This window comes from Anarhichas minor, unplaced genomic scaffold (genome assembly GCF_050575085.1).
Source record: "Anarhichas minor isolate MPS153535 unplaced genomic scaffold, ASM5057508v1 ptg000030l, whole genome shotgun sequence".
Classification (NCBI taxonomy): domain Eukaryota; kingdom Metazoa; phylum Chordata; class Actinopteri; order Perciformes; family Anarhichadidae; genus Anarhichas; species Anarhichas minor.
This window is the reverse complement of record NW_027466476.1, coordinates 1,289,853-1,304,340: the sequence shown is the minus strand read 5'-3', so window position 1 is coordinate 1,304,340 and position 14,488 is coordinate 1,289,853. Positions and strand designations below refer to the sequence as shown.

General features: G+C 43.0%; 2 protein-coding genes across 2 annotated transcripts; one reads left to right on the top strand and one right to left on the bottom strand.

The window, feature by feature from the left end:
• Positions 1-314: 314 nt before the first annotated feature.
• cunh9orf85 (chromosome unknown C9orf85 homolog) lies at positions 315-2,969 on the bottom strand. Its single transcript, XM_076104266.1, has 4 exons — positions 2,768-2,969; positions 2,505-2,611; positions 2,102-2,215; positions 315-808 (listed from the first exon to the last, which is right to left on the bottom strand). Exons 1-4 carry the CDS (start codon positions 2,867-2,869, stop codon positions 586-588), a joined length of 546 nt encoding a protein of 181 aa, XP_075960381.1. The 5' UTR covers positions 2,870-2,969; the 3' UTR covers positions 315-585.
• A 386-nt stretch (positions 2,970-3,355) lies between these two features.
• Positions 3,356-14,488, top strand: abhd17b (abhydrolase domain containing 17B, depalmitoylase). Its single transcript, XM_076104265.1, has 4 exons — positions 3,356-3,844; positions 4,886-5,362; positions 11,577-11,756; positions 12,128-14,488. The coding sequence occupies exons 2-4, from the start codon at positions 4,896-4,898 to the stop codon at positions 12,345-12,347; spliced, it is 867 nt and encodes a 288-aa protein (XP_075960380.1). The 5' UTR covers positions 3,356-3,844; positions 4,886-4,895; the 3' UTR covers positions 12,348-14,488.

The window sequence follows — 14,488 nt, the reverse complement described above, 5'->3', positions numbered from 1 at the left end:
TGTAAGTTACAAATGTTAGTTTTTTTTTTAATGAAATGTGAAAATGGACTCTAAAGTTGTAAAGTGCAACAGTTTTTGGGGAATGTTGAAAAGCCTTAGTTGTGAAGTGGATCGTTTTAGCTAGCTGGACCTGACAAACATGTGACTGAGTGTAAATATAAACTTGTACTGTGTGTGACAGGGTCAATGTTTCAGAGTCAGTTCCTGATATTCAGGCAAAGGCTCTACTTCTGCTTTCAGTGCTGCTGATACTTCAAGGCCTCTATTAGTCTAATTAATGTCAGAAGAATTGGTAGCTTAGATACACGAATGTAGACAGTGTACAGGTTTTTATTACAGTAAAATGTTTATATTCAGGCGGCATTGTTTGTGAATGTACAGTATATAATACAGCTACTCAACCTAGTGTTACATTAGCTCGTACTCCAGGTGCTCCATCAAACCACATTTGTTGATTTGCAGCACTTAAACTTGAATATAGTCCAGTCTTAAACATCATACTGTACTTTGATTAGAAATCTTGTTTTGTATAATTGTAAAAAAAGAAAGAAAAAAAACTTGTTATAACAAGAACCCTCTCACTCTTTAGTCTTTAAAGTGGACTCTGGATACATCTGGGAGCACATCAGACCTGTTCTGTCTCTTCTTTGGTTCTGAGTCACTATCGGAATCCTCTTCCTTATCATCATCTCTTCGGTCGCTTAAGTCATCATCACTGTCCAAATCATCCAAGTCCTTCTTCTCTCTTCCTTTCTTTTTCTGCTCATCCTCCTCTTCTTCCTCTTTCTTGTCTTCTTCTGAGTTTACTCTACACAGTGAGAGAAAAACAAAATCAGTCAATCTTGAAGATTTTAATTGAATTAAAATAATTTGTCAAGTGTATAGCCGAATGAGGTAACATAATGGTGATTGGCCCTATGATGAAAGTATTGCAATATTTATATATTTGCAGTATTATTAAATGGGTGTCTGTGGGCACACGGTTCTGTAAACCTGAAGTTCATGTGTCAACCAAAAGACTCCACACTGCTTAACTCTGCCCCATTGTTTTCACACACGTAGAAATCAACCAGGAACAAAAACTTAAAGGAGACATATTACGCTCATTTCTATGTTCACACTTGTATTTTGGGTTTATACTACATGTTGACATGCCTTACTGTTCAAAAAGCTCTTTATTCTTCTCATACCGTCTGTCTCAATATACCCGTCTTCACCCTCTGCCGTTTTAGCAAATTTTAACGGATTTGAGTTGCTAGACAACAGTTTGGGTCCATGTGTACTTCCTGTCAGCTGACCAGAAATGAACTAAGACACATTTAGGATGTTGACATTTAAAACTGTGAAATGGTCTCTGTATTGTTGTGACATAACTCCCGTACTGAAATCCTAATGTTTAAACAGTTTCTGAACACGGGCTGTGTGTATTTCGCCATAGATTGAGTGTTTTGATACCGTCACAGTATTTATACAGCACTTAGAGCCACTTTGTGATAAAAAGAAAAAAGACATAGAAAATATAACTTTTTACAATATGGGACTCTTAAGGATTACCACATTAACTTGTACTCCTACAAGAGCAAAGGAAAAAACCCTCCGTCGTTGTTTTGAATGTCATAGTGTAACCAAAGTAAAAGAGAAAAATGATACAATAGAATAAATTGATGCTAAGATGTTGAATTTGTGACGGGGAGATGTAAAGACCGACGCTAAAATGCTTTCAATGACTTGTCAAGTCTTTTCTTAGAGTCGGTTGTGATGTATCCCGTTGTCCACAAGATGGCAGACTTGCAGTAGAATTTACTGAGCGAGCTTGACTATGATTAAGAATACTAAGATTGACTTCTTAAAACCTCCAGATAAAGACCACATGTACCACATTTCTTAAAGTCTTCATATACAGTGTGAGGACATATATGAATGGCTGATGGCGATGTGGACAGAACTACCAAAAAAAAAAGATAGATTTTTATAATAGTAAGCGGAGAAGTTGTTAATTTACAAGAGGTCACAACACAAAATGACTTCACAGTCACTGATCCTCTGTATGCATGAATCTGAACAAACAAACACATGTTGATGTGCAGGAAGGACCACTCACGGAATAACGATTTCCTCTTTCTTCCCACACTTGCAGCAGATGTCTAGCTGAAGGGAACAGGGCTTACACACGATGTGATACGCATCCTTCACCGTCTTCTGAGAACACTTGACACTGAAAGGAGAATACATGCATGCACACGTCATCAATGTTCACATTCAAACCAACTACAGCTGCCTTTATGACATGAATAACAAATACAAACACTTTACTGCACATATACAACAGTGTGACACACTGACACAGATTGTGTGAGTCTGACTGTGGTTTTCCATGCTAGTACAATAGAACTGGACAAAAGCAGGAGGAGCCAGAAACAGATGTAACAGATGAGATCGGTTGTGTGTGGTCACGAGCAGTTGTAGCTGTGGAGATATTTGTTATGAAATTAAAGTGTACTCACCATTTTTTAGCCTGTGTCAGAGTCTTGTATTTGTTGTACCTCACTTTCCACTCAAGCACACCCTTACAATGTAGACAGAGCCCATCGTGGATCTTTGATTTTGCCTTCTGCAATTGTGATCACACACACGCAGAGACACGTTGGAAATGTTATAATAATAATGTTACAACATGGCTGCTTTAGCTAAAGCCTCTACACAAGAGCGCACTGTTAGTATCTATGCTAGCTAGCTACACACACACATGACTTCAATGTTCACGCACCTTCACTTGTACAGTCGCTCCGTATAAGTCGTTTTTGAAGGCAAAGTTGTTTTGATGCTTCTGGCCTCGCGACCGAGACACGTTCCCTTTCTGAGAACTCATTTTATTTTCCGATTTTAGTTACACATGTTATGTGGGTAAAAAAAAAAAATCCGGAAGCATGCCGGAGATAGAGAGAGAGCACTGACCCGGAAGAAGTACGAGCTCGTCACGAAACGTCTTTCACGTCGAAACACAAAGGTTCTACTTTTCTAAAAATAATAATAAAAAAAAAAAAAAATAGTTAGTTGGAGTAAAAAAACGAAAACAAATCACAACACTGGTTCAGATAATATAATAAAATACAATAGTTATAGATTACCTGATCGAATGTTAGGAAACCCCCCATCGGGTGCTGATTGGACCGCGCGTTGCAATAGTAATCTCCGGTTGGTTCTTCTAAACGTCAATCAAAATATGAGGTCACCACTTTGCTGCGTCGGTAGGAGCCGCCCATAAATAGCCACACGTCGTGCCATTGGTGGACTTGTTTCAACAGTCTCTATACTATTGGTCCATGAAACTGTCAATCACGACTCCCTCCTTCCTTACAAGCTAGGACAACAAACCGAGTGATTTTCACAACGAATCTAAAGCGGTGATGTTTCGTAGGCTGAGCGACACCGTCGAGAACCGACTGGCTTTCAGACAGTAATTTAGTTAATTTTAGCACTTTATTGAATGTACCCATGTCGCCGTTGAGCAGAATATACTCGAACGTTTTGAATGAATAGACCTCGTTATCATTCAGGACCATATGTTGAGAAAACCGAGCGGAGAAAAAAAGAAAGAAAGGACCGTTTGGGAGGCTGTCTGGACCCCCCGGAGGACGAAGCGTCTCTAGCTAATATAAACTCACAGCTGCCAAGAGGGATATACACTCTCACAGTGACACAGCCAGCGAACGGGACACGGAACAGAGGATAATCTGGCCGAGGCTAACCGTGACAATCTCCTGGTGCGAAAATAACACCTGACTACAGCGACGTCGGCCAACACTGTCACCTGAAAACAAAACAAGCGTCCACCGCCTTGCAGGTAATGGTTGGGATCATAATTCCGCTCAGAGAACACGCGCATATTTGCATGTTCATCGTAATCTCTTCAAACACATTTCTTTGCCTCCACCACCATTTTACAGTACATCGTTGCGTGGGGCTCCATTCTGTCTCCGCGGTTGGGAGATTATGGACTATTTTTGGGTAATTTACAGTATTATGCAAATAAGCTTCACTATGTATTTGACTGCAAATGTCACAGCATCTTGCAGAAGCAGCATCCACAGGCTGCAAAAAGTATTCACCGGAAATCCTCTCTGCTACTGCCACACAGGTAATTAAGTGGTACTGAAGTCACCTGTGTGTCTAACCAGCAGTTGTTAGGTTTCTTTCAAAACTATAAAATGAAGACTATTCCAAAATAATCCCTTCAGAGTAAAGTATGGACAATTGTAAAATAGCAAAAAAAAACAATTGGAAATCTGTGAAATGCAATATAGGGAATTAAGTTTGGGAGAAGAGTATTTGAGGATGGTATTGCAAAGGTGTAATGGCAGGGTGTCATTGCTTACTTCAATCACCTTCGTTGGAAATACAATCCACAGCACATTGTCATAACCTGACAGTGACGTGTGTCAGCCTATTTAGAAGGCCATGAGGAGTTATACAGAGTCAAATTACTTGTAAAAGGCATTTCTTCAAGGATGTTTTGTCAGGGTGCCGCCTGGCTGCTACATTTCAAGAGCACCTGGGATATCCAAAAGGTGGCCTTGGGGGGTGGGGGGGTCCAGGTGCAGGGTGAAACAAGAAAGCCTTCTGAGTCAATACTGTCTGAGAGGTTGTGGAGCCCCGAGGCAGACGGAGAACAAACACTCAATCAGGGTCAGATATCTTTCTTTTTTTTTTTATAATGCTGGCTGAAGATACAAAGACAAGTATTTCTGTTCTTGGAGAGAACGTCATTCAAGAGCTCTGTGGAGAAATGGCTCTTGTGGTGTTTTCCTTGTGATCAATCTGCAGGGGATTCAGAGGCAAATTAGTGTTTCAGTTGTTTTAACCATTCTCCTTCTCCCCGTCACAGCGTTTTGAGGATGAACCACTTATCCCTCAGCGAGCTATGCTGCCTGTTCTGCTGTCCGCCGTGCCCCAGCAAGATTGCCTCTAAGCTGGCCTTCCTGCCTCCAGAGCCCACCTACAGCCTCATGTCCGACGACAGCGGCAGCCGCTGGACGCTGCACCTCTCCGAGCGCGCCGACTGGCAGTACTCGTCCCGCGAGAAGGACGCCATCGAGTGCTTCATGACCCGCACGGCAAGAGGGAACCGCATTGCCTGTATGTTTGTCCGCTGCTCACCCAGCGCTCGATACACGCTGTTGTTCTCCCATGGAAACGCGGTGGACTTGGGCCAGATGAGCAGCTTCTACATTGGCCTGGGTTCACGCATCAACTGCAACGTCTTCTCCTACGACTACTCGGGCTACGGGGCGAGTTCTGGGAAACCCTCCGAGAAGAACTTGTACGCCGATGTAGACGCCGCCTGGCAGGCACTCCGCTCACGGTAAGGAGAGATGATGGAGGGAAAGGGGAGGAGATGGGCACACCTGTACACAGATGTTGGGACAGCCTGGAGAAAAAAAGGATGCAGTGTTTCACTAGTACTTATTGATGCGTTGATATTAGAGTAATTGAATAGCATGCAGTCCCTAAACTTGATTTCTCACAAGGCTGCAAAATAAAACTTGTAGATCAAACACTCAGAGACTGGTGAGTTAAGCCCCGTGAACACAACACACACGTAAGTACTGGACAGTGCTGTTCAGTGCATGACAATAGTGGGAAAGAGTCCTATTAATAGCAGCTCTGGTCACTTCTTTCTCGTTCGACAGCTTTTGAGAGATAATGTTATATAATAACCCGGTTGGCATTGTGGGTATTTTCTTATGCTGTGAATGTCTACAGCTGTTGGTGAGTATGAGTAGTAAGGAAATGGGGACTATTTAAACAACAGCTGAGGTTAAGTAAAATATTAAGAAACCTGGCCGATGTAGATTGATACGACAAATCACAAACATAAAGAGATGACAGGAAGAGCTGGAAGAGAAAGAGTTGAAGTCATGACGAGTTGGCAGCAGCAGCTTGGTGGAGGGACGATTCGATTGGACCTGATAAGATCTTGGGTGGAGGATGACAGGAATAGTTTAGAAGAGACGACATGATGTCCTGGGCGGTAATAAGGAGCGTGTTTTCTATGATTATGCTGGCCAGCCATATGTAGGTGTGAGTGGGAGCTCTGCTGCATCTTGTTGCTCTGCAGGCTATGAATAGACTGATATTTATTGGTTGATATTTGGCTTGTACTGATTTTTTTTTTTTTTTCATCTGATCAACAAGAAGCTTCTTGTTGATCAGATGGTATCTGCATTTGTAATAACCACTTAGTGGTTTTATGTTTCCGATGTTGCGGAGTGTTTAATCCCTGCTCTATTACCCACATGTTCGTCACTTCCTTCCCGTGTGTGTGTGTGTGTTGTAATGTATCCATCATATTTGTGCCCTTTTGTTTACATGGTAATAAAAGTTCATCCAGCAGCCCTGGATGTTTTGAATATTTCCTGCTGGAAGACAAACAAATGACTAGCAGAGCAGATGGAGAACTTTGGCTCAGAATAACTAAACGCAGGAAGAGAAGAGCCAAAGGAGAGTAAATCAACCATAAAGAGAGAAACTAGGCTTCTAGCGTGGAGTGCCACTGCAGAGATTTAAATGTGCTGATGTAGAATACTGGAGGGGCCACTGGCAACAAAATGTTACTGTTTCTTAGTCGCTAACTTTAGCTGTGAATCTCTGTCGGCACTACTTTGACATTTTACACAATCGCCCATTTTAGAGAATCTAAAATGGCCTTCTGTAAATACGGACATGTATATAAGGAAGCTGACCAGTTAAACGGGAAACTCTTGATCATAAAGGTTGTGTATACAGGAAATGGGCCACTGCTGTGAAGAAGAACCCGCTTTGTGTGTGTGTGTGTGTGTGTGTGTGTGTGTGTGTGTGTGTGTGTGTGTGTGTGTGTGTGTGTGTGTGTGTGTGTGTGTGTGTGTGTGTGTGTGTGTGTGTGTGTGTGTGTGTGTGTGTGTGTGTGTGTGTGTGTGTGTGTGTGTGTGTGAACAAATGCATTCCTTTGCGTTAAAGTAAACCTTTCTGTCCCTTGTGTTTAAAATTAGCACGCTTGATTGCCACGAATGTCTCCTAAACTGTTTACCCAAAGCTTTAATTACAATGTCGAATGTGAAGGAAAGGAAAAGCGCTGAAGGCGTTAGAAAGGCCTTCTGGACGCTCTGAACCCATTCACTGCCTGAAAGCACTTAAGTGTTGTTGTTCTGCTTTTTAATGTTTCTTGTTTCCATCTTACTTATTGTTTTTGTTGTTACACCGAGGAAACTCCTACTCACAATCTTGAGCGGTGCTGACATTTCATTTAATCTGAGCGAAGCAGAACCAACACTTCAAGTAATATTAGATAAGAGTAAGTTGAATTTGTCCTTAAATAACAACGCTGAAAACCATTTGCACAAGCTAAACTGCCTGAGCCAAATAAAGTTTGTAAGGCGTTCTCCTAATGTTACTGGTTGTAACAGCTGTAACAAGCCGACTGTTTCTGTACGTGATGTTCATCAGCTTGTTTTAAGAAGGTCAGAGCAGGCATTGACTCAGATCACTCCCACACAATGTATCTCACGTCTTTGGAGGTTAATCAGGGAAGAAGGCACTTCAAGATCGGATGAGCGGCTTTCTGGAACAAGGAAATAACTTCTTCATACTGAAGTGGCTGCGTGAGGGGAGTTCGTAGCGTGGCTCAAGCACTTTAACCATATTTTGAAATCCTTTGTTTTCCACATCGCAGTATGGCCTCATGTCGGCAGCAATAAACACCCCAATAGATGCTGTAATAGCTTTAGCCCGGTCTGATTCTGCCACAAACGGTTTCTTAAATGCCGCGCGGTGATACCTTGTTGTTGTGTCTTGGTCCCCGTCACTGACAGACCAGGATGGTGGTATGCGTGGGCGATGTATTGCCGTTGTGTGTCTTTCTCGTCGAACGACGCCTACATACCGTAACGGTTTTGTCCGCCACACTTATCCCGTCATTATTAGTAACGGGGAAGCCAAACATGTGACTTATATGACATTATGTAATGTGATATGTCTACGTTAATGGTTATCATGATGGGGTACAAATTACAAGGGGTATTTTCCCTATTGTGTACAATACCGAGACCCCTAGTATTATGTATTATATCCCCTTTTTGGCTCTGCGGTCTGTGTCTGATGGTTTGAGGGCGGTACCAGATTCCCAATTGTCTGTCTGTGATGATTTATCACATCAAGAGGCATCTCTGCATGGCCTCACATTAGTCTGCCTCCTGCATCCCTCGTGCATATCTCTCATGTTAGATCAGATGCACAGCCTGAAGAAGAGAGCGGCTCTCGTGTCTCTTTCTACTTTCTCTGCTTGTTGAGAAGTGTCAGTCTTTTCTTTTTCTGATGATTTGGCATTTTGAACCCATGAGGTTAAGTCTTGGTCTGCTTCCGTTTGGGGCTTTCTGTGTCATCCAATCGTTTTCTCCTCATGATATGGCAGACAGCAAATGACTCTTCTCTTGAGTGTTGACACACTTGTTAGGCATTTTTTTGCTTTACTCCAGGATCAGATAAGACAGAGGGCAGCCACCTGTCACGTTGAACCGAACACAGTTTCCTCCTGTGCTCCTTTGTTGAGCCACGGTGGATGAGCCACTCCCTCCACCTGAGCAGGGAGGGGATCGGATGATTCATCAAACGATTACACATGCTGACAGAATAATGAGTCGGGTGACTATTTGCTGCAGAAGAAGAAATCGAGCTTGAGAAAAAAAGCAGTTTATTGACTAAAGAGTGACCAAGCTGATGAAAGCCATCAGTGCCCTGTCTGTCTGTCTGTCTCTCTCTCTCTCCCCTGTGTGTGTGTGTGTGTGTGTGTCTTTTTCTTTTCTCTTGAGATAAAGCGGTCAATCCTGCTAGTCGAATATTGAGTGGTAGCTTAGCAACCCATGTCCAATGAGCTTCCAGACAGAGGTCTTCCCACACTATGTCCACTAAAAACAAACACAAAAACTCACTTCCTAGTCAATCATCATACCGATCCAAATCAAAACTCCATCCGTCTTCTTAGACCTTCACTAGTGGGGAGACAGAGAGGCCATCATGACTGAGCTATGCATCCTTTACTTTAAATAGTAGTGGTGGTTAGTATATATTTTTTGTAGTGTGAAAGTCTCAAACCGTTACAACCCTAATTTCAAAGCCTCCGTGAAGGATCCTCCTGCTGTAGTGCAGATGGTACAGTGATCTGTTAAAACGTGAGTGTAGACATGTTCAGAACATCTATTAGTCATAGTGACGGCGATGGGATGAGAATACTTTTGGTCCTCGGAGAGCAAGAGGTGGGCAGCCAAGAGGGATGGAGGGACGTAATAAGGGAATGCAGGAGGATGTGATGCATAATGGATCAGATTTCTGTCAGGAGACTAAATAGATGAAGGTTTTGGGGGAGGAGCGTAACCATGGAGCATGGCTGGCAATGGCCTGGTGAGGTCTATTCAAGCTGAAAGGCAATCGAGTAAATTGCGGGCTTGTGTTGGCCGGGGGGGGGGGGGGGGGGGGGGTTTGCATCTCGTTGGTCAAAGCCAGTTGTAGTGCCGTCCTAACACGAGTGCAGCTGCAGATCTGATCTGCCGTTGTCCATGGATAGCAGGATGGGTTGGAGGTTCAGAGGGACCTTGTTGTAAGCAGCAGTTCACGGGTTCAAAGCCTTGCATTATTCATTGTCCTCGAGTGAAACACTCCTACTTCACAATGTTTAAGTGTAAAGATGTTAGTTAGGTGTGGGGGAAAGCCTTGTTTGTCCCTTCACCTGATGACTAAGCTGTCAAATGGTTCCACTTCACCCTCTCTGTATTGACGTTGTGTAAGCTTTATGTTGTAGGACCTGTGTGGTGACTGTTTATGTGTGTAAGGATTGGCCATGCTTTAGTGGCCTGATATGGCAAAGAACATTGACTAGATGAATGGAGATAAGCACCATGTGATAAGGGTCTAACACCGAGAAGCTGTTGGTAACGGTAAACAAATAACAAAAGCTGAATCTTTAACTCATGCTGAGTTTCTTATGATCTAATGCTGCCTGTGAACACTTCTGGTAAATGGAAGGAGACAACCAAACCAGCGCCTTGTACCAACCAATTCACTTGAATCTTTCCTGAGAGGAGTTAATATTAATCATGTGGTCATAAATCATCTGAGTGTCACGTCGTCTCCCAGATTACGTGACGCCTTCTGTTACTTGTCTAGTTTCGTTTTTAAGATGCAATGAGTTCACCGCTCTTGACGGGGAAGTTTGGGTTTGATGTTGCTGAAAGTCTTTTGCGCTCGAGCTCTGTTATTACCTACCGTACATATTGTTGTCTGTTACTACAGCTGAGCTTAACCTCTGACAGCTTTTTATAGAAGCGGTTAGTCCCCAATGGGACACAGCGTCATTTTTGACAGTTTGGCCTCCTCACTATCACTCACCTCCCTTAATCGGTAACATTACTGAAACATTTTGAATAATTGAGATCAGCTTTCAGTACATGAGTTGTGTATTTTATCATCAGCCAACCTTGAGAGTTATTGGTGCCGTTCACGCCACAGCACCAACAGTCTCTCCCATGCCGTGCCAGTACTTTCACCCCTATTTATAATCGGTAAACTGCTCATGTTCTCCTGCTAATGACTGTGTATGTCTGCACTTAAGTCTATTGCCCCGTCGTAGCCGCAGTACGGCTACATCACTGCACACTGTTCCTTTGCGAAGGTTGTGTTAGACTTGTGTTGTGGCGCTTCTAATTATAATAATCCATCACAGCGGTGTGGAGCACTGTCAGACTTTGGTGTTCGTGTTTGTTCATCACTGTGTATTATAGGGCTGCAGAGGCTGCACCGTTAAGCCTGTAATGTTAGTGCTCCTAATTTTAATAAAAGAGCAGAGTCGGGCTGTGTACTGTGCGCTATCCAGCAGTTCAGACAGTGATGCAGTGTTCTCAGACCAGGTTTCAGGTCGTCAGCTGACTGGTTGCTTTGCTGGAGTCGGTCACATTCGCCATAATCGGCTGTGGAATGTCTTCACCCTCGATCCAGTACCGGTGTGTTTCTTTGCTGCCTTTCTGCTGTCATTCCCCCTTCTTCCCTCTGAATCACGAGACTCCAGCTGCTTTGAAAAGCCATCTTTGTGCCATCTTTGTGTGCACATGTTGTGTGCAATCACTGAGTCACTGTTGCGTGACGTTTCAGCCTATAATAGAGTATGAGTAAGTCTCCGTAAGCACACAGGTGTGTGTTTGCATGGACACAGCATGTCGGGGTAAACAAGAGTACGATGTGAGAATAAGTGGCAGTGTGAGTGTGTTTTCTATGAGCAAACCTTTGAATCGTGATCACAAACCTTTTACCTTGAAAAGCACTTAAAGAAAATCAACTTTAACCAAATGGTGGATTCCACAATAAAACACTTTTTCGATATTGCCAGACAAGCTGCTTTTCATAATGAACAAAAGGCCTAACTGGACGTCTGCCAGTGTCTGGAAAAGCACACAAGCTTCACCTGCATACGTCTGGCTCCTAGTAGAGTAAATATCCTGCACATGATCAGCGAAAAGTGTGACGTACAGATGTCCTGTGTCCTGTTTCTGCAGGTATGGCATCCGTCCAGAGAACGTGATCGTGTACGGCCAGAGCATCGGCACCGTGCCCTCCGTGGACCTGGCTTCTCGCTATGAGAGCGCTGCAGTCATCCTCCACTCCCCGCTCACCTCCGGCATGAGGGTGGCCTTCCCCGACACCAAGAAGACCTACTGCTTTGACGCCTTTCCAAAGTGAGTGTGCCGTACGAGACAGATGGCTCCTGTGAAAGCCAGGCTATTTGTATCACAGGCATCCTGCACACACACTATTTAAAAACGCACGTATGAAGGAATCTGCATCAGAAAATACTCGTACAAGCTTGCAAACATTGACTTATGCATTTATGTGTTAAATCAGTACAGGGTGTGTTTGTCTTCGTAATGAACCCAGGCGCTTCAAATGTTTTCAATAGTTCCCTCTGGTGGTCAGTTGGCGAACTAGATCTGATCACAATTCTTTACTTAATTTGTGATTACAATATCTCAACCCAGGTCTTTTTCCTGTCTGCTTCATGCCCGTATTTTTCATCCTAACTCGGTCTTCTTACTTCCTTACTCCAAAGCATCGACAAGATTGCGAAGGTGACGTCCCCGGTGCTGGTGATCCACGGTACGGAGGACGAGGTCATCGACTTCTCCCACGGCCTGGCGCTGTATGAGCGCTGTCAGCGCCCCGTGGAGCCGCTCTGGGTGGAGGGGGCTGGACACAATGACGTAGAGCTCTACGGACAATACCTGGAGAGACTCAAACAGTTCGTTGCACATGAGCTGGTCAACTTGTAGTGGAGAGAAACGCTTTTTAAGAGGGGTTGGATGATGGAGAAGGGGTACTTTTTTTTTTTTTCTTTTTTTTTTGTGAAGTGATGAAGGTAAAAGTGGTGTTTGTCTGTGTAGTACTGACGTTTCGGTGGCAGTCTCCTCTCATTGTCGAGCACCTCTCCCCCTTGGAGCTCCAGTTTGTCCGTCGGTACCGTCAACTCCACGTGCTGCAGCTGTGAACTTACAAGTACCCACCATTTTGTTTTTGCTTTTAGATTTTCTTTTTATTAAGTTGAAAATTGCACATTATGAAAGTGTGTGAATGACAAGTAGACTTGTGCACAGACAACGTACCATGTGTATATGCAGTATATGAGAGAGTGTGTGTGTGTGTGTGTGTGTGTGTGTCACACAGTCACATTTTTGCTGCCTTTTGAGAAGGACGTGGTCCACGGTTCTTAACGGAGAGGTTCTGGAGGCGTTCCAGGTTCTAAGAAACAGCCTTTCTACAAACTGGACTGGATCACAAGTGGACCAGACTCTCTAATCCAACGGGACTCATCTGACTTTGAGATCAGGTTCGGTCCCGCACTGTGCAGTCACCATGAATTTATTTTCTGGATTACTGTTCATTATGTTTTTTATATTATACATGGTATTTTGCACGTATCAGCTGTCACTGACAAACTGTACAAGACAAACTGATATTATCTAGCTGGGCCAGTGTTGCCAAATTCTTAGTATAGTATATAGAGTTGGTCACACAAAGAACTTTGTACAAAAACCATTAAGAATCGCCTCCAAAGCTGTGTAAGCTGTATTCAGTCTCGACTTCTCCATTTAGTCTTAAAATGGTACAACTTAATGCAAGACGGAGCTCCGTCTGCTGCTCGTGTAGCCAGTTAAAAGGCCGGGGCTGTATTTCATTGACTAATGCATGTGGGTTACTTCCCACTCTTTCTTTTGAAAATGTAAACTCAAGAACTGTTACTGAAAGATGAGTATCACTACACTGTAGTCGATGAGCTGGATGCTGTCACAACGATGAAGTGCCCCCCCCCCTCTGTGTAGATGACAAAGCATCGCCTTGATAAAGTAACTATTATGAAACCCAGTGTTGAGGTATTTTCTGTCTGTAGGTCAAATCATGTATGTAGTTGTTATGACAGATCTCTCTTATGTACCAGATCTTTCTTTTCTATGATAACTGTGTTGACTACTGTGACAGCAGCCAATAGTCTGTGCTCTGATCAAGACTTAAACCACTAATGCCAATCAAGACTGAATGGTGAGCGGCATTAACACAGCTGCTGTCGATTCCTTTTCAGTTTGAAAATGTTGTGTTTGAAGTAATTGAGAAGCTTTTACATCGTTTGAGCTTAACAAAGAATGGACAGTGGCTTATATCGGCGTAAGTGGCTCAGCATTTAAGCCCTCCGTCATGGACAGAATGTCTTGTTTTTGTCTTAACTTTATCTCGTTGTCTGCATGGTGTTTCTGGATCCATTGCTGTCTGTTGATTTGCCCTTTAATGCCGAGTGAAGCAGCTGATGACTCCATTAAGGCCCTGAAGAGCAGACGTCAAAGTGCTACTGCATGCCATGAAATGTTAGTCGTCTGTTGTTTTTTGATTTTTTTTTTATAACAAACTCAGAATTGCATAATAAATCTCATTGAGTCCTTTTCTTCTGGGTGTTTTTGATGCCTGTGTTCACAAAAGGGGTCAAACACTGGTAATCAATAACCGATATGTCAATGGGTGCTACTGTAAACCTTCAGGTCTGATTACTCGCAGCTTGAGAGGCAGTTTGATGTTTGTCAGGTGATTGTTGTCATGAAAACCACTTATTTTCACAACTCATTTGTCCTATAAACAAGGTTATGCTTTCTTTCAGTTTCACTTTGTAAATAATATTTGTACTGGACATGTGTCTTTTTTTTTTTTTTGTCATCTCTCAACGGTCCTAATTCTTACTTCTCTAACTCTTGATCTGACAACTGTTAGACCAAGAGGACCGTTGTACTGGTCACTTTGACTGATGTCATCTCTAAATTAGATTAATTTTGTATATCATATTTCAATACAGAAGGAACTTGTATGTAATAACTATTAATGAAGTAATTCTAACGTGGATAGAGCAAATAAAATTGTATTTGAGAAATAA